Source organism: Drosophila tropicalis, unplaced genomic scaffold, assembly GCF_018151085.1.
Source record: "Drosophila tropicalis isolate 14030-0801.00 unplaced genomic scaffold, ASM1815108v1 contig_573, whole genome shotgun sequence".
Classification (NCBI taxonomy): domain Eukaryota; kingdom Metazoa; phylum Arthropoda; class Insecta; order Diptera; family Drosophilidae; genus Drosophila; species Drosophila tropicalis.
The window spans coordinates 2,519,796-2,546,263 of record NW_027173049.1 but is presented as its reverse complement, the minus strand read 5'-3'; the positions used below and the strand labels follow the sequence as shown (position 1 = coordinate 2,546,263).

The window sequence follows — 26,468 nt, the reverse complement described above, 5'->3', positions numbered from 1 at the left end:
TAAAAAGGTATATTTTAAGAGCGATAGCTACCCGGTATTTAGACTAAGAAAATGTGTGTGCAGAGTTGGTCTCGCGGCCGGTCTCGGGAGATACCCAATAAGGAATTAGCAAGGAAGCCTTTGTTAAAGGGCATGGGTAAGGAATGTTACAAATAACTTTGTCTTTAGAAATTGAAGTAGACGTTGTCTATGGAAAATGATATAGCAACGCGATGACTGACTTAATTTTTAATTGGAAACACGGTTTTGTTTAGTCTTCCATACCCAGTCAATTCCCTTGAAGTCATTGGATCCGATGCAAATTGATACAGAAAACTTAGACAAAACGATTAAGCATTTCATTTATATTTCATCGAATATATATGTATGTATGTGTAGTGTGTAAGTAATACAATTTTGTGTCTTTAATTATTTAATTTAAATTTAATCACAAATAAATAAAAGTATTTTTCATAAATCACAAGCCAACATCCAAAAATTAATTTTATTAATCTTCAATCAACATAATAATGAGAAAGGAACTATAAAAATTATAAGTAAAGAAATAATTCAATATAGCATAAGTGTATATATATAAAGATATATATTATATATATGTATGCAAGTGTGTAATAATATTGATTACCCAATTGAACTAAAAATTCCATAAATTGTGGGTCTAAGTCTAATAATAATTAAATTAATAGCTTACAACATACACATATGCGTTTGTTCTTTCTTTGTTGTAAGCTCAATTAGATAGAGAGTGTGTGTGCAAAGAAAAGCATGAAGCGATGTATTCTTATGCTGTTTTTAGGATTTATGTATATCCTACATATGTCTACACACATGTGTATATGTGTGTATGCCTTTTGGATAATGCTTTATAAGTAGTTTATTTGCATAGGGCTAAGTAACTCTGGTCGTCCTCTTATTATTTCCCTTTTCCTGCTGCTGCTGCTGCTACCGCCTCAAGTTCACTTCTCTGGAATGGGTCGAAGAGTGGCTATTTCAGTTTTGTTGCTAGGCGGCACCAATTCTGTCTCGAGTTCAGGTATATCCAAGTCGGGTATAGGGTCTCGCCAGTAATTGAAATTGGAAAATTCCACATTAGCTTCATTATGCTTTACAGGGGGGAACAGTTGATCCACTATATAGGTCATGCTGCAATACCTAAAAAAAAGGAAAATCGGGGACAAACGTTTGAGGTTTAGATATGCGACTGGTCAATAAGCAGTAAACACTAGGTAGCAGAGGCTGGACCCGAGCATACCAGGTGCCAGCCTAAGGGCATGCCCTAGGCTGCTTTAGCTCCGTTTAGGGGCCAAGCGCCTCAATGTAGGCCCCAGATTTTGATATAAGCCCCATCTCATGTCACACGCTTTGAGCCGCACTGAATAATAAAACATTCTCCCAACCAATGTTGGGAAAGGAGTTAATGCATAATGTTTATTACGCCTCTTATCAATAGGTACTTGGAGTAACGCTGGTTCACTTTGCTTCTCTTACAGACTAAACAACATATAGAATACTTTCCATAATTCAAAAGACTTGGTCTTGGCACGCGGTGTAAAACACTTACTTTAAATATACAAACAGACAAAAAAAGCTAATCTTTCTCACTTCTTCTCTTATCAAAAAACTTATCACAATTCAGGCTCTACTAGATTGTAAACACAACCATGGGAGCACCCCGCTTAGTCTCTACATATAGGAACGTGGTCGAGCCAATTATCCCTATTGACCGATGGCACTTCGTTTTTTGCAGACACTCGGCGCATTATGAGACCATCGTCACCGCCGACGTCGCTTTGAATGCCATCATCATCATCAATATCATCGAAATCCTCAACATCCCCAGCATCATCCCCGTTGTCGATGTCGTAATCGTCGCTGAATTGCAGCTCATCCTCTAATTCCTCATCATCGAATATGTCCGTGCGATACTCGTACTCATCGTGATGGGTGAGGAGTGGAAAGTATTCGTCCACTTCGAGCGACTGATTGATGTAGCCACTGTGTATAAATTTGACAATCAAAATGCTTAGATTGATATCGTTCGATCGTTCGGTTATTGAATTGATTGATTAGGTGCAGAGAGTGATACACTTAAGACCTAACATACATTAAACACCTAGCAGCGTTACATGATGAAGTTAATACGTTTTTTTTCTGTGTGGTCTCTTAATTTCACCAATATGGCATGAGTGACATGAGGTGGGAGGGTAAAGTTTATATGAAAACACCGGGACCAGATCGAGGATAGGCATACATCCATACAATAAAAGTCAATAACATGTGCTACTTACGAGGACTGGAATGTTTGGGTGAGTTCATGTTTCAGTTCACCCTTGGTGTTAATGGTAAATATCCGCATAATAGGTATTCCCACGGCACGGTAGGCCCAAACATCCTGCAAAGAGGTACACACAATTAATCAATCCTTTTGAAAACTGAAACAAGAGCTAATCTCACATTGATGCGATTGCCATAGCCCGCATAGAAGGGCTCCTTGCTTGGGAATAGATCCCTAATGTCCGAGAGGCAAGCAATTTTAAATTGTTCTGGCTTCTTCTCGATCACTTCGCGATGGAATGCCGATATCAATGATGTGGGATTCAATAGGAGGGGACCATCGGGCAACATGACATTACCCTGACGTATAGATCTTAAATACTCGCGAGTCACGCGTGACTGGCCAATGGCACGGGCCGACAGATAGAGCAACTTATAGCCGTTCTGCTCAATTTTCGAAAACAGCTGAGCCACACCCAACTGCGCCCAATCCTTGCCCACCATGGGCAATATGTGGCCCAAAACATCTGACTTGGTAATGGTGCCATCAATGTCGGAGATCACAATCTTGTCATTGTGCTTCCAGCGGAAGAGATAGCATTTACAGCGCGTGGTTCCCTGATAGGCAGTCGTCACGCTAAATTCAATTTCATTCATGCCCTCCTTCAGATTTAGTTTTTTCTGCAATGAATCAATGTAAATGAATCTGGGTCATGGCCTCCCACACTCCAAAGAAACCTACAATTGCCGATGAGCTGAGACGCAACGATTTCCTGTAGCGCTCTTTGGGCTCATCACTTCTGTTAGAGGCCATGGTGAGCTCTTCTAGATTATCCACCAATGCCGAAGTATTCTCCGGATTGGCGAGAGAGTCGCTCTTGCTGGCCGTACGATCGCTGATATCCGGTGAATTGGGCCGAGAGGTCTGTGTGGCCACCGCCAACTGATCACCATCTGGATAAAAATTAGAGAAGTTCGCCATTAAATGGACAGAGCTGAGAGCTCTCAGGAAAATGTTTACCCTTGTCCTCTTTGCCGATTGGGGCACTGGGATGACTATGAATGGGCACAGCATCTTGTGAGCGCCGCCAGCTCCACCAGGAACGCCTGGGTTGACCCTCATTGTCTGGCTGGGCTGCTATCTCCTCGTGCTTATCGTCATTAGAGGGTAATTTACTGGATTGCAGGTTCGGTGACATGAGCTGCTCTATAGCTTCCTGGATTATAGGAATATGACTTGGTTAGCGTTTCAGAAACATCGGAAGGAACGTTGACACACAAAGAATAGAATAGAAGGCAGAAGGGGTCACTTACATCGGTTAGTGGCTTTTGGAAAGTTATCATTGTCATTACAATGGGACATGCAGCCATCCACGTGTAATATTTGCCATTTAGACGTACGACTAGATTTGGCGATGTGAACAAATTGGGATTCTTGCACACCTGCGTTCAGGTGATGGGTCAGGCAAGAAGAGTGGTAATGCGGGCGATCAGCAGGCAAATGAGTTTAAGAAAATGGGTTTCATTTAGGTTAACTTTTACTTGATGCAGTGCAGCGGCGCGATGCAGTGAAGTGCAAAAGAAACAATACACATACACATCGCTTGGCTCAAGCTCTCAATACTTACATCGGGATAGCTGATCAAATGACGGTCGAAATCGTCGTGCGTGGGTAGAGAGCCATTCTCCGGCATGCCGCACATGGACATGGCCACAAAGTCCAGATACCTGCAAGAAATGGACGGCTCTATTAGAAGGTACCTGCCGGCATCAAGGTAATTGGCCACCTACTTGTTGTCCCTCTGCTGTTTGCTTTCGTCAAAGTCAGAGTCAATGCTCTTTTGGTTTTCCTCTAGAGAGCTGGGGGAGTGCGGCAAACTGGTACCGTTCCCGCTCTCACGGTCCTCTTCCACAGTTGCTGGCAGCAGAACTTCTGCTTTAGTGGTCTTTGGACTAGGAAAGTAGAGAGCTGCCATTTCTGGATCCAAGCTGCCAGCATCCAGATCGGACAGATAAATGTCTCCCGACTCGTTAACCTCCTTGCGTATGCGATTCGCCTTCTTCATGAAACTAAAGACGTTGCTTAGCATCGACTGTCGTTCGCTGGCCGTGGCCTCCGCAACCTGGGTTGGGGTCGGCAGCTCGCCCCATTTCCAGGATGCTGCCTTTTCATCATCGCCCGCATGATGTTTGTCTCTCATTGTGGTCTCCAGTTCGCTATCGCTTTGTATGGGTGTTGAGGGGCGTCCGGCACCACCTCGTCCCACGCCGCTCGAACTTCCGCCCACTGGAGTGGTAATCTCGGTGTCGCTAAAGAAATGAATGTCCAGATCGATGCGCTGCGAGGCGGGATTGGGAGTTATGGGGCTATCATCGCCGGTGTGGGCCGTCAGTAGAGGGGCCGATGGTTGCTCATCGTTGGATGAGGAATTGGTGGCGTTGGAAATCGGAGTGGTGATGGACGCGGGAACATCGCCCTCATCAATGTTGGCCACGGGCACAGAGTTCATGGAGATATTATCCCCAGTATCACCTCCACCGGTGCTGCCCACCGAACTGCTCGAAGAGGTTTTTCGCTGGGAGTTTTTCTTCTTCATTTGTGACTTCTTGCGCCGCTTCTTGGTTTTGCTTTTTGACTCATCCTTCGGTGGCTCGCTGTTCAGGGTCGCTGCTTGGACATTGGCGTTGACGGGAGCGGAGGGTACAACTTCTGCAGGTCGAGCAAATGCCTCGGCCTCAGGCTGTGTCTCTGGCTTCAGCTCCTCCACTTGATTCTCTCCCTTCTCGATTAGCTTCTTTTCGCCCTGAAAGAGTTCTTCATGTTCGGCCCACTCTTGACGTATTTTCTGTGTCGTGAATTCCTTGATTTTCTCACTGAGATTACGTCGCTCCAAAGTGTTGTCAGTGTGTCTGCAACAAACAAGCACAAAGAAAAACACATGCAAGGTTAATTACTGAGATTAACTATGAAGGAAGCTAACTACTACCTTCGCTGTGTGTAATCCGAAACTTGATTCTCGAATTTGACACCTTCGGCGACTGTCTCTTTAGGCTCCTCTTTGGAGAAGTCAATGGAGTTGCGACGTGGCAAAGGCAATGGAATTTGCAACTCTTCGCTAGCGTTTCTAAGAAAATGAAATGAAATAAAGTGAAGTAAACTAGCTATTGGAATTTAGAAATCTTCACTCACTTGTTATCGGCGGTAACTCCGCTTATATCTTCTAGAGTGTCATTGGCCTTGTGCTCCAGTGACTGAAGGAAACTCTTTGGTATGGGCGATGTGGCCAGATTCTCGGGCAACTCTTCGTCGTCATCCTCAGGGTATTCCTCGACAAAGAATGCTTCGCCGGAATCGCCAAGTTTCATTTGTATGTCTACTGGCACTCCATTGATTTCAATGTCCACCTGATTTGGGACACAAAGAATTTAGTATCCCATTCAGTCGGGGATCAGTTTAGTGTACATACCACTTTCTCTCGACTCCGCAACACTCCCAGCTTGCCAAACCGGACGTGGAAGGGCGAGCACTGAAATTCTCCATCTTCCTGCTCAACAGCAATGACGTCAATGGCACCCGTCAAGGTTGCTGCATTGATGTCGTTGTAAAAGTCGCGAAAATTGCTAAAGGCTCTCACTAGACGGTTCATCTCGTCAGTGTGTTTTCACTAAATGTGTATTAAATTCTTTCGATGAATAATCCTGAGTTGATTCTATTTGAGGTCTCCCCCTCTCTCTCGCTATTTACTACGCTTGTCTTATCGCGTAATGCTGTGTATCACCTACAGTTGGTTATATGACGGCCATTATAAACATTTATTATGGGCCACCGCCGCTTATTGATGAAGGAAACAGCACAGCTCGCTCGCTCTCTCTCTATCTCTCTCTGGTTTGCCCACCTTTGGACCCAGCAATTATTGGCAACTGCAAAAGGTAAGAGTGAAATGTAGATTGTACATGATGTATACATATGTATGAATATGACTAAGATATCTATTATGGGCATACGAAAGTCTTCATGTTGCTAAGACCAAAAGAGAATTCGTCCTCAATGCTAATTAAGTGCAGCTGCTAGACAAATAAACAGATGACAGAGCCAACCAGAACAATACCTGGTCAACGATATTAAAAGAATTGCCTAAATTTTGCAAAGATTTTCAAAGTCAAGGTGAGACGACTTGGGCGAAAAGCTAGCAACATGTTGCTAATCAACATAGTGGGAGAAAAATTTGAAACAATACGGCTTTAAGATACCCTCGAATAGACTTGAGAGCCCAGAATTACCTTTGGTTATGGCCTTCGCAGTTTGTCGTCAATGAATTTAATTATTGAATCAGAGATGATTTCGATGTACTAAGCTCCTTGGAGTTTTCGGACTCTTTTAGGCAGTATGCAACTAATGTGGAATGGAAACGATAATCTGAACACATCTGGTCTTATCGGGAACGTAACATAATACATACATACACATGTGTGATTGCCAAGTTCTGTGAATGATATTGATAACTTTAGTTTATTTAAGGTGTTGAGACTTCCGTATCATATAGCAAATGGCAATTCTGAGGAATATCTTGCAAACTATTTATGAGCTTCTATCAGCAAATAAACTGTGATAAAATGCTTATCAAGAAATACACATGGACATTGGTTAACCACTTTTAGTGGTCTGTTCTACAGTTGTTTGTGTGATAAACAATTCAGAAACGCCATAGGTATTATTATCACCCTTCGATGAGAGTTGTTGTGCTTATATACATACACACAAGCATACATATGTATGTTTATAAATGTTTTCGAATGTGTGTGTGTGTCTCATATTAATCATGCCACTGAAAAATATCACGCGATGGCTTTGCGCACGCACGATTTGCAAGTCAAGTAAGCCTAGATCAAAAATCTATATAGGGAAAGTTCAATGTCTAAACATTGCACGAAATAATTTAAGGAATCTATACTTTGTAATCACAGCCAGACTAAAACAAAAGAAATTCCAAAAAAATCTACCGATTAGACAACAGTAAAATGATTGAATTAAAACAAAAACTGAAAAGCGAAATAAAAACACAATCATAAATGTTGAGCGAGAAAGATAAGCAAATTGTAAACAATGAAACGAGTAGTAAATATTTAATACAATAAATTACTTATTTATTTATAATTGAAACACTTGAGACATTGCCAAAGATCACGCCACACATATCCACATAAATACATACATAAGTACATACATACATAGGTATGTATGTGTAAGCATATGTTTGAAAACATCTCTGTTACGGCTAAAGGAGCCAGTTCTGGCCTCACTTTCACCTGTGAAATTGGCGAGCATAGCGAACACTACGCGAAATGAGCCAAGCAAAACAAAACGCACAAAACTTATGAAACAAAGAAACGAAACGGGGGCAATGAAACAAAAAATGCATTTACTTAGCCTCGAGAATACCCTGCAGTAAAAATAATGGAAGACCTAACAACACATCAAGTTACGCTGGCGACATCATACCCTATATACAGGGTATAACAAAACTTATAACAAAGAAACACGCCAGACAAAGACCACACCGATTTGTTGCCAAAGGGTGAAACGGAAAATGTTTAGCAACATTTTTGCACAGCTGACAAAAGTTGCGCTGTTGCCAGGCCCCGCAAATGAAATTAAGTTGAATCTAAACCTCTAACAGAGAACGGTTAATTTCAACTTAAGCATCATTTTATTAGCTGTGCCTTTGCCATTTTATTGCATTTCTTCTTTTTTTTTTTGTTTCGATCAAAGTCCAGAGTCTAAATCAACAAACACAAACCGAAAAACCATGGGGACAGCCAGACGAATGCCAAGAATGAAAATGAATATTGCTGCTGCAGAAACACGCACACACACACACACACACCACACTACAGATCACAATTTCGAGTATAATGGAAATTTTTCAATTGAATTTTGAAGAATTCGCTACCTTGACTTTTCTGTTTTTTTGGTTTCAATTCGACTTCTCAAGTAAAAATGGGGAAAAACTAGCGAAACTTCTGCGTGTCTCACTCTGTTTCCGCTAGCTCACAAACACTTGAAATCGTTATTGTTGTTCCACTGTGAAATAAATATATTTTGTATTTTGTTTGCAGCTTATTCCGCTTCTTTGTTGTTAGTCCCTCAAGTGACTTCGCAAGACTGAGTGTGGCATGAAAAAGTTTATACTTTTTTTTTGTTAGTTATACAACGTTTCAAGCTAATTGAATTAGCTAGAGAGAGTAAGCGAGACAGTGGCGTAGTTTGAGAGGAGGAGCACAACTTTTATATATGTGTGTACATACATATGTATGTATTCAATTTCTGATTAGTTTTCTTAATCAAAATGTGTTTATTATATACATAATAAAAATATGTACATTGTATGTAGATCTTTATGATCTCCCAGAGGCTTTAAGGACTAAGGATGTTTGTATGTAAATATGTATGTACATATGTATCCCCTTTGTGGTGGGTCGATTTGTATGGAGCAAAAATACGACATAATCGTCCAGCAGATTCGGATTCTACGAAAAATTCTAAAACTTATTCACCAAGAAACCATAAATATGTCTAAATTTAACTCCTAGCTCGCGCATAGTAGCCTAAAGTTTTGGATTGAGGAATTTCTTCGTACATACATACATACATATGTATGATTAAATAAAATAGGCAACAAAGATATTTAAGAAGCAGAACTAATAGAAGTAAAGGCTTAAAGAGTATCCACTCTGCAAGGATATATTAATTTCGACGGAATCAAAGTTAGCTTCTTGTAAGGAAAATATAGTTCATGTGAGAACTGGGCAAATCTTGTTCAGATACCAGTTCTTTGTTTGAAGCACATTTTCAAAGTATTTTGCTTGTTTTATTGATAAAATGCCTTTATACATACATAGTCATTATTATCTCTGCAAAAATTAAAAAAGATATGCACCTTTGTACATAAAAACAGATACAACGATCTTTTTATGGCTTTTTGGTTATGGTTTGGTTATGGTTATGAAAATCGAAATTAAATAATAAATGTATCACACGAAAAATAAATTTTGGGTAATAGCATTAATTATTTTGATAGCTAAATTCCTTAATTAGAAAAACTGTTAAAACGACAAAATTGTTCTCAGCCCCCGCAGACCTTTACCTAAGCGCTACGCCACTGCAAAAAGAGCGAGAGAGAGGAAGAGATAGCGAACAGAGAGGCAATCGCGCTCTCTTAAAATATTTGCCAATATTTATCAAGGCATATTGCTTTTGTCTAGAAGGTTGTAACGAAAGAGAGCACTTGCCACGTTTCAGTTATCCCCCAATAGTTGTTTGAGAAACAAAAAAAATTCAATTTTAGAGGGGAAAATGTTTATGTACTTCAAATTAGTTGGGCATAACGCAGGAGAAAGGGTATTGAAATCTTGACATAGACAGTCGATTTGTTGTTGTTCTTTTTATTGCTATTTGAAAAACCTGTAAAACCGGAAAGTCATGTAATTTGTTTTTGTTGTTGCCAAGCGGCGGTCTCTCCTTAACTCTTTTTTCTTCTCTCTGGCTCTCTCTCTCTCTCACTGTTTGTCGTTATCTCCATCCTCCCACTCACTTGTTGTGTTAATAACTGTGCCAGTCAGCTGTTTTCGATTGCATTTTCAAAAGCGTTTTTTTGTTTTGTTTTGATAATTGTTTTTGTAAGACGACGTGATCTACGTCAGTGTGACGCGATGCCGAGATCCCGTTTATGTTTACAGCAGACCGACTAACTCGTCTAGATGGGGTCTAGTTGGTTCTTTTTGGCTCTGGTTTGCTTTGTTTTGCTTCACTGTCTCTTCGGACAGGAAATGGCAAATGATGAGAGAAATGAGTCCTCTTGGCCAAGAATAGCACGTGTCCATGGTCAAATCAAAGCGAAATTCTTCAGTTTTTATGACTGTGGAAATTTACTCGTCAAATGTCTACAAATTTGTTCACAAGTGGGGAAAATAATATGTTATATGTTCCTACATAAATACTAGATATTTGATGAATCAAAACAGAAAAAAAGTAAATAAATAACGCAATCGAAGGTTCGCGGTTCGAATGTTTGATACCCTGTCAAATTTTAATTTGAATTATCTACTTTTAACTGGGACTGTGTAGAAGAGTAACACTCACAGTAAGGTATTTAGTAACTTGGGTTAAAATCAATCTAGATTTTTATTCTCTTGCAATAAGTGTCTAAGAGAAAAGAGCGTTTGCAACCAACCATTAACATTAGGTATACAGAAACTAGCAATCAAGGTTCATATGACAATTTAATATCTATTCTAATATTATCTGAACTAGATTTTATACATAGCCCAAAAGTTTTTGACTGTTTTCGGGTTTTCACTTTCTTGGCAACTTCCTTCATTATTTATGTATATTCTAATTTAGACAATTAGAAATACATATATACGTAGGTGGCACACTATGCGTATACGTAATTCTGGACCGAAGAGATTTCTGCATCAAAAAAAGGGTGAAGTCAATTTATGAAAGCATTTTCTTTACATAAATATCAAGTGGTAATAAGATAATGGTAAATCTTTCAGTTTATCCTTTCATTAACATGATTGTCACCTAACCAGGTTCAAAAATGTTAAAATATTTTACCAACGAATCCATAGTTGACAAAGTTTTCAATGAAGTGTGACGCAGCGGCAAGACACGATGGGGACAAGAAGACGAACCAAGGGAACAAGCATAGGAGTGACCAAACATTGCATCTACGAACTTTTTCCTGAAGAATTGAAACGTTATGTACGGAATTGTTAATTACAATACGATATGGACATTCATTGACCCCAATGGACACGTGAAGAGTAGCCTCCAACGGAAGCATCTTTTTCTTGCACAGGAAGCATGTGTGCATCATTACGAGAACATTTCGCCATAAATCTTTTCAAATTTCATCAAGACAGAGCAGACTGCAGTAATTAATGATAAAACAAAAAGCATGTATATGTGTATGTGTATGTGCGTATGGGGGGACTAACTTACCACAACAAATAAAGCAAATTAAAATAACTAAAAGGAAAAAACTAATTATTTTGTAATAATATAAATAATATTTTTATTCATTATAAACATAAAAACTATATACATCGAACTTGAATTGTATAATAATGTATATTTTTTGTATGGTTCTCAAATAAATATTTACTCGTATTTTAATGCATTAATAAAGAAAATACAAATTAATTGGCAATATATATATATATATATACATATACATATATGTATGTGTATATAACTACAAATAAATCAAAATTTAATTGATAAAAATGATTTTATGAATTTATTTTAAGGTGGAGGAAGGTAAGAGAAGGGAGGGACAGCAGAGCGAATAAAATGCTAGCACACAAATGCGGAAACCCAATCTATAGCTCCATCTCCTGACCACCTACTTAGTTGACGCTGGGGTCGGTGAAGTTTCTGTAGTGTTCTTGCGGCGAGCATCGGTTATAGCACCCCATAGCTCGATAATGAAGTCGTCCGTAAAACCAAAAGATTCCAGATCTGAATTATCAATGGCCTCGGCAAAGTCCATAGAATTGGACTTGTTAATGCCCAAGTCCCATATCTGGGAGGCCAATTCGGTGTCATTGATGCCCATAAACGACTCAAGGAGATTGTTGATGGCATCTATTCCCGCCACTGTGGACTCATCGAATTTGGGCTCGATCTGAGCGTTGCCATTGGCCTTGAAGCGTAGCGTCTCCTTGCCACTGCCATAATTGCGTCCTCCGAGGCTGCTTCCTGAGGCACGCGATGAGTTCCGGGGACCTATGCCCTGGAAGCCACTGCGCACAGGTTCGATTAGACGCAGTGTGAATGTCTGGCCAGTGGGTATATCCTTCAGCATGCGGGCGACTTCGTAATGTCGTTTGCCCACCATATCCTGGCCATTTAGCTTCTCGATGTGATCGCCCACGCAGATATGCTCAATGCGGTCGATAATAGAGTCCTCCTTAATTCGTTTTATGAAGGCATAGCCCGCCCCATTGTCGGTAATGGTGAGACCAAGAGCATCTTGCGATTTAATAATTTCGATTTCCTTGGGTCTCCCCTTGCGATGGGCAAATATAAAGTCGTCCAGGCCAATCTGTCCACCTAGCAGGCGAGTCATATCCACCTTGTGTGAATTGAGGGTGCAGAAAAGTATGTCCTTTTCAGAGATGTCGAAGCACTCGGCTATCTTTTGATACAATTCGCGGACACTGGAGAAGTCATGGATGAGCCCAGTGGGACTGCCATGTGCCAATTGACAATGGAAGACCAATGGAGCTTTTGATTTATCAATATTGTTATTGTTGTTATTGTTATTGCTTATCGTTGGCGGTAATGAGCCACGATTTCGCATCGTTACATCGCTGTTATTGTAGTGATCGGCGGAGCCCGCGTCGCTGGCTGCAGATGGCGAGTTCTGTTGCTTTGAGGATTTCCTGGCGAAGAGTGGCATGATGATTGGGCCTCTTGGAACAGTCCACTAGAATGACCCTCTCTTTCTCTCCCTCTGAATCTGCGATCTGTATGCGTAGAAGAAATGTTGAAGCTCTGGGTAATAGGCTTGATTTGGTTGGTGTTTGTTAGTTTGTGTTTAGTTCCTTGCCCGCTAGATTATTTACAAAAGTGAAGCTACAAATCGCAACATTTACCCATTCACCGGGAGGTTTATCTAATCGAAAACGGTATATTTATAATGTGGAAGGATTTTCCAAGGGCAAAGGCATGACTAATCGACTAATCGACTGATTGACTGACGGACTATAACATACACGACAACGACGACTTTTTTCGTTTTATCGCACTTTGTGGCTTTAAAATCTATCTGTGTTTCATTTTTTGTACCATTTCTTGTCTCACTTATCTGTTCTCGAGTTTGAGGTTAGGAACATAGACACCACAACATTTTTTTCAACACAAATAATTGAATTAAATTCTAATTCGTTCAACTAATGCACACTAGCCTTACGCACCAATTTCGAGGGTTAAATAATCAATATGGTAATGGATAATGTGGGCAAACAAGAAGGAAATATCGTGCCAAGTGGCGTAAAAACGTTAATTGAATGTGACCAACAGTGTTTCACTCCGGTTTTTTTTTTTTTTGTTTCCACTTTTAGCGATAAGATTGACAAATGCCGAGATAAGACAACACAGTCCCAGCAGATAAGGAGTACGTGGAACAAGATATGAAAACCGAAAGCGTAGACTCTCTTTTAGGGTTTTTTCTTTTGCCGACAGACCGTCCGACTTAAGTAGTCGGTAAAAGTGTACTGAACCTGATGAATCGTCCGTTCAACTACTATTTGCGAGACGCATCAGACGGACGTCATTAAATGGCTCCCAGCCCCCTCTTCTCCTCGCACTTGCCCTATGCACTTCCGTTCGACATGTGCACTTTGATGTGATGAACCCGCATGGAGAAAGAGGGAGCGCCGCCAAATGCCTTCTGCAAGAGGTTTTTATCTTGGTCTTATCTTCAATTGTACATACACACAATGCGGCGACTCTTTAATTTCTTTTGGCTGGAATCCGCAGTTTAAAAGAAACCCCCTTCTTTCCTTTGGACAACAATTCAAAACTAGACTGCAATTTGGATTTACTTAAAACAAAACAAAATATTGAAGGGTCAAGCGAAATCTGTGGAGATTGTCGAAACTGTTAAAGCAAATAGATGAAGGCATTCTAGGTTTTCATTTCTCAATATATCAGCAAAGAGTTTTCAGAATAAGTCTGAATAATTGCTCGAAACTCTATTAAACCGCCTAAGGTTAAGGGCCACCGTAGTACAATTGATCGAAGTGTCGAGATCGGTTTCTTAAAATTTCACCCACTATAAGTTCAGACTTGTTGGTCTGTTCATCCCATTTAGTTTTCAAATTGTTTGCTGAATTCGTTAGGGAGATTTCTACAGGTTCTTGAACTGAAAGTGTGTATGTTTTTATGTATCGTGAAACGAAAACAAGTTACAGGCCGCAGCATTAGACGAGCCCCTGAATTAATGAATATATAGTATATAAATACAAATGTACATATGTATATCTCCTGCTGTCGTGTTATATTTCCATATTTGTAGATGGGAATGAGACAACAACAATCAATTTGCTCTCGAAGAAGCGAGCTATTTGTGTGTGTGTGTATAGCCGCGAGAACATAGTAGATAGACAAATAGATAGATAACCCGGCGTATAGAAGAAACAACACGAAATCAAGGCCAAAATAGTTGAGAGCATTGAAATTATGTATAAATATACATACGTATGTATGTATTCGAACGCGTGCACGATGAATAAAGTGTTCACATAAAAAACTTGCTAGTCCCAAGCTTCCGACGACTATACGATACCGTGTACCCATTTGGTACTAAAATTAAATATCACGTCATCTTTTTCGTTGAATATTTTTAAGAAACTGACATCTAAGATTCAATACTATTGAATCAACAGTCATCCTTAACTATTGCGATCAGAATTTCAATATACCCGTTATCTTTTTACTATCCAAGGTATGAAAACTACGCAGTTAATAGGTAGCAAGGCAATGAATACATAGGTATGTGCAGTGGGACGGAAGTTTAACGGAGGGCAGGCCCCCTAAAACTAACCGGTAAGCAGTTGGATGGAAAAAAACATAACTTCTATGAATATGGAAATAAAATAAAAACAAAACATTGTTTTTACTAATTTACTTGGCCCTTGAAGAGTGGAGTAGCCTGAAGTAGCAGAGAAAATATTGAATCAACTTAAAGGAATTCAAGAGTGGAAAAAGTGATAATACGAAAGAAAATTCTATTAACGAAATTTCCCCAAGTTACTTCAGTGATAACAAGGATTATCCAGTTTTAATCTCGTTAGGAACTTGTAGTTACTGAGTTAAGAACACAATAAAGATTCAATAAGTTCAATTTAATAGGTACTTCTTAAGATTGAGATCGTTTAGCAGAACTATAACTTTTCTATGCCTCTAATCATCGTTCTTAATAATTTAATTTTCTCTCTAATACAACAGTTTTGTTGTTTGTTTGTTTAAACATTGTAAGAAAAACAATATGAAAACATTTCCGCGTTGCCGGTTGTTTACTTGCTTCCCATTGGCTGGCATTTGTGGGCTCGCTCGTTGATATTAAGATTCAGCGAAAAAAATGCGGGGAACGGGTACACATAAATACATACATACGTAGATATCCACAGCAATGTGTGTGTGGGTATGTCTATCCCTACGTATTCACTAGTTGGTAAACAAGCAACAAGAAAAACAACAATCATTTACTGTGCATGGTGTTAGTCAAATTACAAAACGTGTGTAATTACAAATTTACAATAACAAACCCGAGAACAACATGAGCTCTCGATAGCATTTAGTGGTAAACAACAATTGGAACAAGTGCAGAAATTTGACAACACGACTTTGGCTTGCTCTATGGAATTGATTGCATAAGTCCAATCAACACTAAAGAAAAGTGTGACCCTATTTATTCATGAACCCAATTGTGTTAACCAACACTGAAGACGATTAAAAGCGATTGCTACTAATAATCAGCCGGAAATTGATTAGATAAATAACATTAACATTGTCTTTTCTATCTTTATGTTTCTTTTGGAATTTCTACCACTTTTAGTTATTGATTCCTGATTGCCGGAAAAGTTTAATCAACTACTATTTATTACTGATTTAAAATCTAGAATGGTATTTTAAAAAATTACTTAATTTGCACTTGTTTTTAAGTGGACAGGTATTTTGTTTTGTTTGTTGTTCAAGAACTAAAACAAAAACAAAACTATATAGACTAAACTAACTATAGAAAAGCCTCCTCCATCCCCTGTAGCCACCTTCTCATCAACATACTCGGAGCACTAGCCACGCGTGTGGGATTTGTTATCGTTTGACGACGACGACGCTTGGCTTTTATTTTTGTTATTCCCATAGAAAATAAATGAATAAATAAACGAACCGGCAGAAGAATAACAAATCAAGGTTATTATTCATCCATTTTGAAGTCGTCATATAAAGTTACGTACAAAATCATTGGCCTAATCACTTGCATTTCCTTTCCTTTAGGGGGAAAAGAGTATGTGTGTGTAGGTACGAGTCTCTTGGGGATATCATCTGGAATACTCTACGAGATCACTTTCCTGAGTTCATGTCTCCAAATTGCATTTGGAGTTGATGTAAACGTTTAGATATTTGTAATGTAAAAATGTTAAATTATTTCAACACTTATTTTGTTTACCCAATAATAATTACTGTTTACACTTTGTTTATACGGGTCCTAAGTGCATTTAAGTACAAATGATTTATTTAGGTTGCATATCTCGTCGTAAAAAATCGCTGATGTTGCACTTTTCGATACCAAAGTGCATTTAATTCTTAAGTGTAAAGATCAACTAAATAGTTAATTAATATGTAAGTAAACCTGATTTGCGGTGATTAATCATTTTTAAAGAATCGATATATAATAAGTGAATAGACTTTATACATAGAATGGTTGAATATGGTTTTGTGATTACCAAATCCGTCTATAGTATTATTAAAGAAGTACAAATGTTTTATTAATTTGTCAAATTTAACGAAATCCATAGAAAATAATGTTTATAAAAACTCATAGAAATAGTTGACATTTATGCCAATATTTTGAATATCTCTTTAAGCTTTCAATGAACTTTTATCAAGGAAAATTTAAAGGTTATAGGTTTATAGAATCTAACAAAGAAATAACAGAGTAAACAAGATTGAATAAACACATTGCATTTAACTAAGAGTACAGAAGCGTATAGTTTTCTCTTAAGACCAGTTAAGAGAGAAAAAGAGCTTTTGGTAAAACAAAAGCTTACTCTCTCGCTCTACCTCTCTTTGTTTTCCATGTGAACTTAAGCAAAACATCTGTTTTTGACGACATTCGCTGAGATCTTCATGATGATTATCATATTATGTTGACTAGGTCAATTCTCTGCTTTCCGAATGATGCGGAGAACCGTATGATCTCTGTGTAACGGTATATCATAATTTGGAGAGATAGACAAGCAGAAAATTGAAATGGCCCCTCGAGGGGCAAACATACACACACATGATAAGCCTAAGTAACGGCAATTTGAGGCATGTGTACACTATACTCTTTAATCAAATATTGAGTTTAAGGGTCCAACAGCTGCTCCTTTGGTCTTCAGTTTCGCCACAATAACCATTTATTTACATACTTATGTATGTACCTCTCGAAAAATGCATATCAGCAATGTGGATCGAATTGTATAAATTACATTTATTATAGATCATCGCTCTTGCTTTTTCAACATTTTGTTTTGTGTTTTTATTTTTCAGGTTTTTGCCTATCATTAAGTCATAATTTGCTGACATTTTCATTTCGTTGTGGGCGCACGCGCTCTTCTCATTTGATTTGCATTCAAAACGTGACTCTTGCAAAAAACAACAAAACGGTGACGGAGAAGCAAAGAGAGAGGGTGGGCGAATTGTTCATAACAAATGTAAAAACATTGTTCATAAGGTGCGTGCAATGAACCTCGAGTTGTTGGTGATGAACCAGGCACCCTGTATGAAACGGGGCACACACACACACACACACACCAGAGACTAGTTAGCATAATGGATTGTGGGGCGGTAGGGGGAATCCCAAAAATAACAATGAACACATATGCCATGAATTCTCCCCTACCCCCGTTCCCAACCCTTCCCGAAAAAAACCACTTGGAGGCAGTTTTGAAAACATTTAACCGTTTCACCTCGCTGAACTCCTGTGTGTTGTGTGTGTTTTGTTGTGTGCACACCAAATTAAGCAAACGAATTAAAGCGTTCACGGGGGCTAAAGGAAACTAAACTAGAAAATACAACAGAAACCGAAAGCAGCGGCACAACAATCTATAATTTTTTGGCCAAGTTTACAAACAGGAGAATATGTTAATGTTTATAGCGCAAATAGGGTAAAAGTTGTTGTTGCAACATTTTTTTTGATAAATTTGTAGATACCTAGCAGGTGTTTATTTTTGAAATAAATAACAAAGTTGGAGAATTATTAGATAGTGATCAGTAACAAAGAAACTGTTTGATGGACAAAGAAGTATTCGCTGTAGATGACATGACAGTACTAAGCCAGAGAGTGTGGCTATAGACGGTTTTAAATTAACTACACACATAGTCAAACAAATCCAACGCTCTCTGACTTGATGGAACAATGGAATGGATTGAATGGAGCTAGAGAGCTGGCATTTGAGTACTGTGGAGCTTCAAATTTCAGCGCGACCATCGGTCGGCATCCGCATCCCGGTATTCCCATTCGACCCGTTCCCGTTCGGGCATAATATGCATAGCCGTATTGAAATGTCACGCAAGCAATTTACATAAATGGCGTCGCTTCCGCTTTCAAGCAACCAAACCAACCAACCGACCAATCAGCAAACAATGGTAATATGAAATGTAGACGCATCGAAGCATCTAAAAGAACTAAACTAGCAAATCGATCAAACATGGCTTAGAGCAGAAAAAACACACACACACACGTACCTAATTGTAAGTATTCATACGAATGGGTTTTGATGCCCATTAGATACTTGGAAAAACTTAAGATTTTGTTTTTATTGTGGTTAACTAATGACTGACCGACTTCATGGTTTGTTAACAATTTAATTTGCCTACAAATTGCTTTCTTTTTGGTCAGAAGAGCACGTGCTTGCCACACACATATGTACATATGTGTGTATGTACATACAAATACAAACCCACTTGCCTCATAGACAATCTAACTCATTAATTAAATTCATTTTTTGATGCGTGCGAATAAGATGGAAAAATTAAGCTTATTACTTTTCATTATTTTGAACTTGGCCTGGTCTAGTCTGGTCTGTTTGGGTTTTCAAGAAGAAATGTTGTAATAACTTTTTTCTTATAGAAAGTGGTTATGTTGGAAAATCAATTTTCTCAAAAACGTGCTTTTTGTGCGGCGTCGACGCAGTAAGAACCTACACCCGGCGTTTTTTTTTTCTCTCTGGGGATTCGATGTAACCTCAAAAACGCTGGCAAAAAGGAAATGGAAAAATGTCCTCTGAACTGACACTGAGCTTGACATTGTGGCAGGACTTACGCATACATACATTACACACACACAAATACAAAAATGTTTGTGTGTACAAGGTATTCTATTCTTATATGGAATTTAATTACTTGTTTGTTTGTTTAAGATATTCAATTGCTTTATCCTTAATTAACAGCTGTATGTGCCATATGCCAGATATATGTATATGTAAACTTTAATAGAACAAACAGATTGTACTGATTTTTACTACTCTTTAGGAGAGCAGGCATGGGGGAATTCTGGATTGCAATGCTTCCCGACGAATGGGAATTGCATCTATGTATATATATTTCGGTGTAGTTTCTCTTGCTTTCTTTTTTTGCTTTTAGGGGTTGTTTTTAGGCCATATGAAATCATTTCCGGTCGTGGTAACAGTTATAAAGAGACTGGGTGTGGTTTTTGGCAAACCTAGGATGAAAAATAAAACACTTGTCCATTAAAGTTGATGGCAATCCGCGGCAGACCTCTTCTCCGCCCTCCCTCGGGCGCATTTTCGACCAATGACACACACACACACATTTAATAGAGAAAATCAATAAAAACTCTCGCCGAAATTAGCATTAGCCTAAAAGTTAATAAACAATGGTAAATGGCTGTGTTTAGTAACAACAAAATGATAAAACCAAAAAAAAAAGCGGAAACAAAAATGTGTGCAAAATAAATTTAGAGTTACATGAATGTCACCACCTTTCACTTTAGTCAAATGAATGGAAATTGTCAGCGCAAATCAAAATCAAAATGAAACTGATAAAAGAGACCAAACACCACAAAGAGATGAAGCATAAAGAAACAAATTAACGAAAGTTTAGATATTAAACGCACCTGCTCTAGAGCCGGGGGCTGCAATTACTTCCTTCTGCTCCTTATCGACTTTCCCACCGTGGGCTCGTATCAATTTACCAGTAGGTTTCCAATAAGCCAAAGAAAAGCGGACCCGACAAACCAGACCAGGTTTACGGTTAACACACACGCACACGAACACAGAGAAAGAAATAATTTGTTCTTTCTTTTTGCTTTTCACTACTAACTGGTTTCAGTTTACACTAGACACACACACTCACACACACGCAAACACACACATTTAACTTTACCAGGGCAATTGCTGTCGACATTTAACAATTTTTGCACATCAAATTTGTCAGAAGTGCTAATTGTTCTAATTGCATTAAATTAAATTTTAATTTATTTAGTCCATCTCTCCACTTTTCACTTTTCGAAAACGCTCTCGCCGTGGCCGTTTCTCGCAGTTTTTCAGTCGTAATATTTAAAAACAACAGCGGCGAAACAATGCAAACAACAACAACAACCACGGCTCAGCCGTATTGAATTCGCTTAGCAAACGTAAAAACTCGCCGAAATGAATTGGCTCCACCAAATTGAACATTTTCGCTCCGATAATGTCGATTTCGATAGGTTTGCTCCGATAATGTCGATTACGATAACTTTAAATTACGAGTTTCAGTGTTGAAAAGTGGAAAAATCGGCTAAAGCTAGATTTCAGTGTTGCCAAACGCTATTTTTTATTTGGCGCGTTGTTTGACCGCCCTGGTAGCCAAATATTTTAACTTAAACTACTTTTTATCGTTATAATACTTTTCTATTTACACAAAATTTTAATAAGTAAAATCAGAGAACAAATTTATTAATCAATACAAGTAAGTCCAAAAACGTGATGTCGTTGATTTTCAAACACACATATATTTGGAGATTTCATTAGCAAACTGCTTCAAAACCTCTAGAGAATTCCGATCACCCCGAAAGTGTCGTTGTCATTGTACACCAACAAATGTATGTACATACATATGTACGCCAAAGAAGATCATTTTATTTATGAAACAATAATTTTATAAAATAATAGAAATTATAAAGTAACCTTGAAGAAAAGTCCGAAGTACCCAACATCGTTTTTTAAGTCATGCAAAATAAAAGAAAAAAGAAAAGATTCTTAAATTAAATCCAGCAGAACAGAAATGATCACCTCAAACTTGGCTTAATTTACAACATATAAAACGATAGAAATCGCATAATTAATATTTCCTCGACTATAAAATTGGTCGTAGTTAAAAGTAACTTATTTTTTTATTATTTAAAATTTGAGTGAAAAATATAAACAAAGGAAGTTATTGGAACACGCATAAAAATAACCTGACTTATGTCTAAACGTAAACTACTTCTAGCAATTGATCTAATTGTTCCTACATGTGTAGAATATGTTGGTTCACTTATAACTAAACTTTGCACCGACATTTATTCTACATTTTATTTATGTGTCATAATCATAAATGTTTTAAACAATATGACATTCCCATGAAAAGCAACGAGGTCATTGATCTGAAATTCCATTTTTGACCGTCCGATTCTGTGTTTATCTGAAATTGTTTCGCCGAGCTGATCAACAGTACTTACATTCGTATTTACTTGCAAACCACAGAAATTTTGTATTAAATTTGAAAAATTAAAATGGAAATGGACTTTGGGAGAGGTCTATAGTATATAATTATACTCTGCTTATATAAAACTTGGCTCGGATTTACCATCTTCATAAAAAGTAAATTTGCTTTAAAAAATAGACATAACATATTTATTAGTTTCTGTTACTTTTAACTGCTAGATGTTAGCTTGCTTTTGTGTGGGGTTCTTAAAATGTTGCAGCAAAATGTGTAAACAGGAAAACAAAGGCAATAACAAAATTGGAACGAAAATAGCATTCATAGATTAGAAAAAATTGTATAGTAAAAATAAAACATAAAAATTGAAAAATGTCTTCACAACAAATCGTGTAACTTAATAATAGTTGATTCTTCTTTATGCACGGTTAACCAGGTGAGTGGATGGGGGTTTCAACATTATGGTGATGGCGTTGCCGGAGGAGGCCCGTCATCGTCATCATCATCATCCTGATCGTTGTTCTCCAATCGCGCTTGGCTCATAAGACGCAGCTTAAAAACTTCACTAATGGCATCGCGGAAGCATATAAAATTGTAATCTATTATGCCCCTGCGATTGAAATTCTCTTCACGCAAAATGCAGACAAGGGCCAGGAATTTGTTGACTTCTCGCAGATATAATATGGTATTGTTATTTAGCTTGATCAGACTGGCGCTGCCGCTGTCAAACGCAGTTTCCTCAGAGCTATTCATTGGTATAGTAGACAATTATGAATGCGCTATTGGAAAAAAAATAAAGGTAACTAACCTATATATGCTGGATAGATCAATGACCATATCAATCATGTCACAGCACAGTTCGTATGTTTGCATATCCACAGGCGACGAATCGGTGGCTATGTAAATTTTGGAAACGACATCAAACAGAAAAGCTTTCTCTATGCCCGAATTCTGTGAGAAGCAAATAGAAATGCATCACAGAAATTATTATATATACATACGTATGTAAAGTGTCAATAAGATAACCTACTTGTATAAATATGTTACACAGATTCTCGAGTGTGGGTAGTTGGGGTATTAGTTTTTGCACCACTTTTGAAAACGCCTCAAATATCGAGTGGTCGTATATGGAAGTTAGATGGTAACTCAAATTAATTTTATGCAGCCCCGCTTCTCCAAGGTCATCCGAAGATCGTTGATGTATATCACGTTGGGATTCCATTTTAGAATCATCGCTAATGCCATCCACCTGTGGGAAATTAAACAAATGTTACATCTGATAACCACACAACCGCTTTCCCTTCCTCTCTCTGTCTCTTATTCTTTCTATTACTAACCTTGTGTATAAAAACTTCGAATTTAATATTGGGATTAACTTTGTGGGCTTTTATCACTGTGTTTTTGAATTTGGTCAGGGCCTCGTTATAGTCATCTTTGGCGTCTATGACAAAGACCAACGCGCCACATCCACCAAAGATCATGTCCGAATCAAAAGTCGGTTCAATGAAATCGATTTGGCCGGGAAAATCCCAAATTTGGAATTGGACGAAACTGGAATTATTGATGTCATCCTTGACAATTTTGCTGGTTGACTCAAGGAAAAGAGTCTCATTCGGTGCCATCTTGTGGAAGACCACTTTTTGAATGGAGCTTTTGCCCGATCTGCGCAATCCCATAAGTAATATCCTCGGCTTTGTTTCGCTACTGCTGGTGGCATTTGGCTCCAAATCTAAACCATCTTGATTGTATGCTCCATATCCGTAATCCTTTGGAAAGGAGTCATCATCATCGTAGCTCTGAAAACAAAGGGCGGAGTCCAGTCCAGATAGTTCTTTGATAAGGCTTCTTTGTTTACTCACCATGGTGAACGCCCTTTTATTAGTTCCACTAGTTAACCGGCTTAACTCTTTAACGAATACTAAACTATACTAGGATGCTCTCTCTTTTGACATGGATTTTGGATTTGATTAGCTAAAGTATAATCCCTGTAGTGCGGACTCACATTGAGCTGTTTTTTTACTCATCCCGTCAGCTGTTTCCTGCATGTTGGGCCAGATCAGGGGAAACTTAGTTTAACTTCTGGCAACATTGTCACTGTAGCGGTAAATGTTCAACTAGTTTACAGTTTTACGACAAGTACTCGTACACTCTTTAACAAATAAATAATTTACTTGGGACAGTTACATGTGCAATATTTCTAAATGTCTAAATTCGTTATACTTACGTATAACATGTTTATAAAACTTTTTGCTGATACAATTTAAATAAGTCAAATAAATTAAATGATAAACAATATGAAACTAAATTTAACCAGCAACGTAAATTAAAATTTCAATGGAATAATTTGGTATAGGTATAGGTATTGATTCTATACCAAGGAAATGCATGGAAATAATGAACTTACAATTTGTTGGCTTTACATTTTTAGGAGTCACTATATATTAACAGTTTTAATTGTGACTTCTGTTAGCTAACAGATTGTTGTGCAAAGTGCCGAAAGATAAAAAAAAAAAAAATAAAATAAAAGTATGTCCGCTCGCGGCTTATTGTTGATGGGACAATGTATGCCCTGCATTAAGCAGAATGCATCCAAAATACGGATTCGTCGAATGGAACTGGATAAGAACTTAAATATGGTTTGACTCACAACTCCTTCCATTCTGCTGCCTGCTAAATCCAATTGCTCTTGTCTTTCAGTATTTTAAAAAGGATGAGTTCTATTTCGCCCATGACCCTCAAAAAGTGTGTAAGACCGGTGATGTGGTCCTGATACGTGAGCTTCCCGAGCGTCTTACGCGACTAATCACACACGCGGTGGAAAAGGTTGTCTATCCGCTTGGTGACATAACCGATCCCATCACCGGCAAGAAGGTTGTAGTCGGCAAGTACCGTGAGGATATTGAAATGGCCAATCAATTATTTGGCAAATCGGAGAAGGCCTTCGATTATGACAAGGCCCCCCCACGTGGTCGCCTCGAGGGCACGAAGGACTTTACTCATGGCGAAACGTATATCAAATACCACGAAGATGGCAAGGATCAGCCATTCGGAGTATGAGCTTTCATGCAATTTTTATGTTTAAAGTTTGTTAAGTATGTAATTTGTTTTCAATAGTAAAAGTGTTTTTTTCTATGAAACGGGCACTTTTTTCCACGTTTGAGAGACCCGGTGAAGATTTAGCCACAGTTTTCCACGTGCTCACTGCCTCTTCTGCAACATGACATGCAAGTTGTTGCTACTATGTATATTGCATTACAAATACATAAGTAGGCTGCCGAATCTTTCGTTTCCAAAACTTTGTTTTGGAATCTGTGACAAATTCTATCTTTAGAATCGGGGTCTAAGACAGTACTGATTTACCTAGGATGTGTTTCACTAAAATACTTCATTGACTATGATTTTGGTTCCAAAACAGGAGTAAGGTCTAGTTTACTTCAAACTGAAAGTTTTTCCCAACAATTTGTAATGACTCGAGAAGACAGAATGGTAATCCGGGCCACGCTATTTAAACCATTTGCTCTTTGGGGAAGTTCTCGGCAAAGTTGGTCTTTTTTAGAGTGCATTGACATCTTACTTGTTTTTTTTTCAAGGCTAACAAACCTTTTGCCAAGAGTTACTTTAATGGATCAAAAAACATTATTCGCTTTAAGAAAAGCATTCGAAACAAATATATTATTAGTCAATAAATATGCAAAGTTTTACAGTCAACTTGTATAAAATCAATCGAGCTAGACCGGGCTTAAAAATCTGAAAAATTTTCAAGAATATTCATATTTATCATAAAAACTTGTGAAGTTGGCTTTAAACAAGATGAATGGCCCATGCAAGTAAATCCAGGTAAATGTAAAAAATGCTATGTTTTTGGAGTTATTAAAGTCATCATTACATAGGCGGCAGTGGAGGAGTTTCCGGGAGTTGTGTAATCACCTCTTCATCAGCAAATGTTTTCTTTCTATCTATTGCATCCGACAACTCCTCCGACCTTTTTGCCGTTTCGATATGAATTGGATTTGCATTGTTTTAGTGTTTGTCTAAGTTCCTTTTATCCCTAGGACAAAATTGTATATGAATGTCGCCAAAATGTATGTAAGAAGCAAGGGAAGGTTATCCGTGTCCATAAAGCATATGAATATATTTTTGATCAGCATCAACAGCCGCGTAGTTCTAGCCATGTCCCTCCTTCCATCTGTCTTTTCTAATGAACATCTAGATATCCAGGACTATAAAAGCTATAACCAAGTCTACTGTGGTATGTAAAGTGATTAAGTTTATACATATGATGGCAGTCCGATAGCCTACAAATGAAAAACAAAAATTTTAGAGATTCATTTCTCAGAATAGTCTTCTTTAAGGTTGATACACTTGATCCAGTGATGCTCCAACTTTTTTAACCCGTCTGAAAAATAATTTTTTTTGAGGTCTGAAAAATGGGCCTCCGTGCCGGCGATGACTTCCTCATTCGACTCAAACTTCTGCCAGGCGAGTGACTTTTTCAAGTTTAGAAACAAAAAGAAGCCGCATGGGGCTAAATCTGGAGAATAGGGTGGACGGTGCAGCAGCTCGTAGCCCAATCCGACCAATTTGGCGGATGTGTGAGCCGTTGCGTTTCTTCGCCAAATGGAGCCGTTTTTTCTTTTAATTCAGCGTCGAATCGGGTCAATAATTCAGCATAGTAGGCCCCTGTGACTGTGTTGTCTTTCTCCAGGTAGTCAAT

General features: G+C 38.3%; 4 protein-coding genes across 13 annotated transcripts; 1 reads left to right on the top strand and 3 right to left on the bottom strand.

Moving 5' to 3' along the window:
* Positions 1-329: 329 nt before the first annotated feature.
* On the bottom strand, positions 330-20,331 carry Lpin (phosphatidate phosphatase LPIN). 7 transcript variants are annotated; one of them, XM_068288233.1, is made up of 12 exons: positions 8,226-8,428; positions 5,742-6,195; positions 5,465-5,679; positions 5,262-5,399; positions 4,066-5,184; positions 3,903-4,002; positions 3,589-3,717; positions 3,296-3,491; positions 3,017-3,228; positions 2,455-2,955; positions 2,289-2,392; positions 330-1,152 (listed from the first exon to the last, which is right to left on the bottom strand). In XM_068288233.1, exons 2-12 carry the CDS (start codon positions 5,919-5,921, stop codon positions 957-959), a joined length of 3,090 nt encoding a protein of 1,029 aa, XP_068144334.1. In that variant the 5' UTR covers positions 5,922-6,195; positions 8,226-8,428; the 3' UTR covers positions 330-956. The 7 variants fall into 7 exon arrangements, with proteins under 7 accessions (XP_068144334.1, XP_068144337.1, XP_068144332.1 ...); XM_068288231.1 differs by lacking the exons at positions 330-1,152; positions 8,226-8,428 and adding exons at positions 1,415-1,995; positions 20,190-20,331; XM_068288230.1 differs by lacking the exon at positions 330-1,152 and adding an exon at positions 1,415-1,995.
* kermit (PDZ domain-containing protein GIPC-like protein kermit) lies at positions 11,552-20,598 on the bottom strand. 4 transcript variants are annotated; one of them, XM_068288241.1, is made up of 2 exons: positions 20,459-20,598; positions 11,552-12,810 (listed from the first exon to the last, which is right to left on the bottom strand). In XM_068288241.1, the coding sequence occupies exon 2, from the start codon at positions 12,741-12,743 to the stop codon at positions 11,685-11,687; it is 1,059 nt and encodes a 352-aa protein (XP_068144342.1). In that variant the 5' UTR covers positions 12,744-12,810; positions 20,459-20,598; the 3' UTR covers positions 11,552-11,684. The 4 variants fall into 4 exon arrangements, with proteins under 4 accessions (XP_068144342.1, XP_068144338.1, XP_068144339.1 ...); XM_068288237.1 differs by lacking the exon at positions 20,459-20,598 and adding an exon at positions 20,190-20,332; XM_068288238.1 differs by lacking the exon at positions 20,459-20,598 and adding an exon at positions 13,781-13,943.
* Positions 20,599-21,920: 1,322 nt separating this feature from the next.
* On the bottom strand, positions 21,921-23,791 carry RagC-D (Ras-related GTP binding C/D). The gene is made up of 5 exons (XM_068287660.1): positions 23,614-23,791; positions 23,092-23,550; positions 22,785-23,003; positions 22,563-22,705; positions 21,921-22,499 (listed from the first exon to the last, which is right to left on the bottom strand). Exons 1-5 carry the CDS (start codon positions 23,614-23,616, stop codon positions 22,214-22,216), a joined length of 1,110 nt encoding a protein of 369 aa, XP_068143761.1. The 5' UTR covers positions 23,617-23,791; the 3' UTR covers positions 21,921-22,213.
* A 410-nt stretch (positions 23,792-24,201) lies between these two features.
* Positions 24,202-24,891, top strand: mRpS17 (mitochondrial ribosomal protein S17). Its single transcript, XM_068287662.1, has 2 exons — positions 24,202-24,390; positions 24,452-24,891. The coding sequence occupies exons 1-2, from the start codon at positions 24,283-24,285 to the stop codon at positions 24,809-24,811; spliced, it is 468 nt and encodes a 155-aa protein (XP_068143763.1). The 5' UTR covers positions 24,202-24,282; the 3' UTR covers positions 24,812-24,891.
* Positions 24,892-26,468: the final 1,577 nt, after the last annotated feature.

Excerpts from the sequence above, each read along its gene's own strand:
- mRpS17 (XM_068287662.1), top strand. The coding sequence starts at position 24,283 with ATGTCCGCTCGCGGCTTATTGTTGATGGGACAATGTATGCCCTGCATT. Across the intron at positions 24,391-24,451 it reads TGGATAAGAACTTAAATATG|TATTTTAAAAAGGATGAGTT; the intron begins GTTTGACTCACA and ends CTTGTCTTTCAG.
- kermit (XM_068288241.1), bottom strand. The coding sequence starts at position 12,743 with ATGCCACTCTTCGCCAGGAAATCCTCAAAGCAACAGAACTCGCCATCT.
- RagC-D (XM_068287660.1), bottom strand. Across the intron at positions 22,706-22,784 it reads TGTGTAACATATTTATACAA|AATTCGGGCATAGAGAAAGC; the intron begins GTAGGTTATCTT and ends TGCTTCTCACAG. Across the intron at positions 22,500-22,562 it reads GATCTATCCAGCATATATAG|CTCTGAGGAAACTGCGTTTG; the intron begins GTTAGTTACCTT and ends ACCAATGAATAG.
- Lpin (XM_068288231.1), bottom strand. The coding sequence starts at position 5,921 with ATGAACCGTCTAGTGAGAGCCTTTAGCAATTTTCGCGACTTTTACAAC. Across the intron at positions 3,229-3,295 it reads AATCGGCAAAGAGGACAAGG|ATGGTGATCAGTTGGCGGTG; the intron begins GTAAACATTTTC and ends ATTTTTATCCAG. Across the intron at positions 2,956-3,016 it reads GTCTCAGCTCATCGGCAATT|AAAAAACTAAATCTGAAGGA; the intron begins GTAGGTTTCTTT and ends GATTCATTGCAG.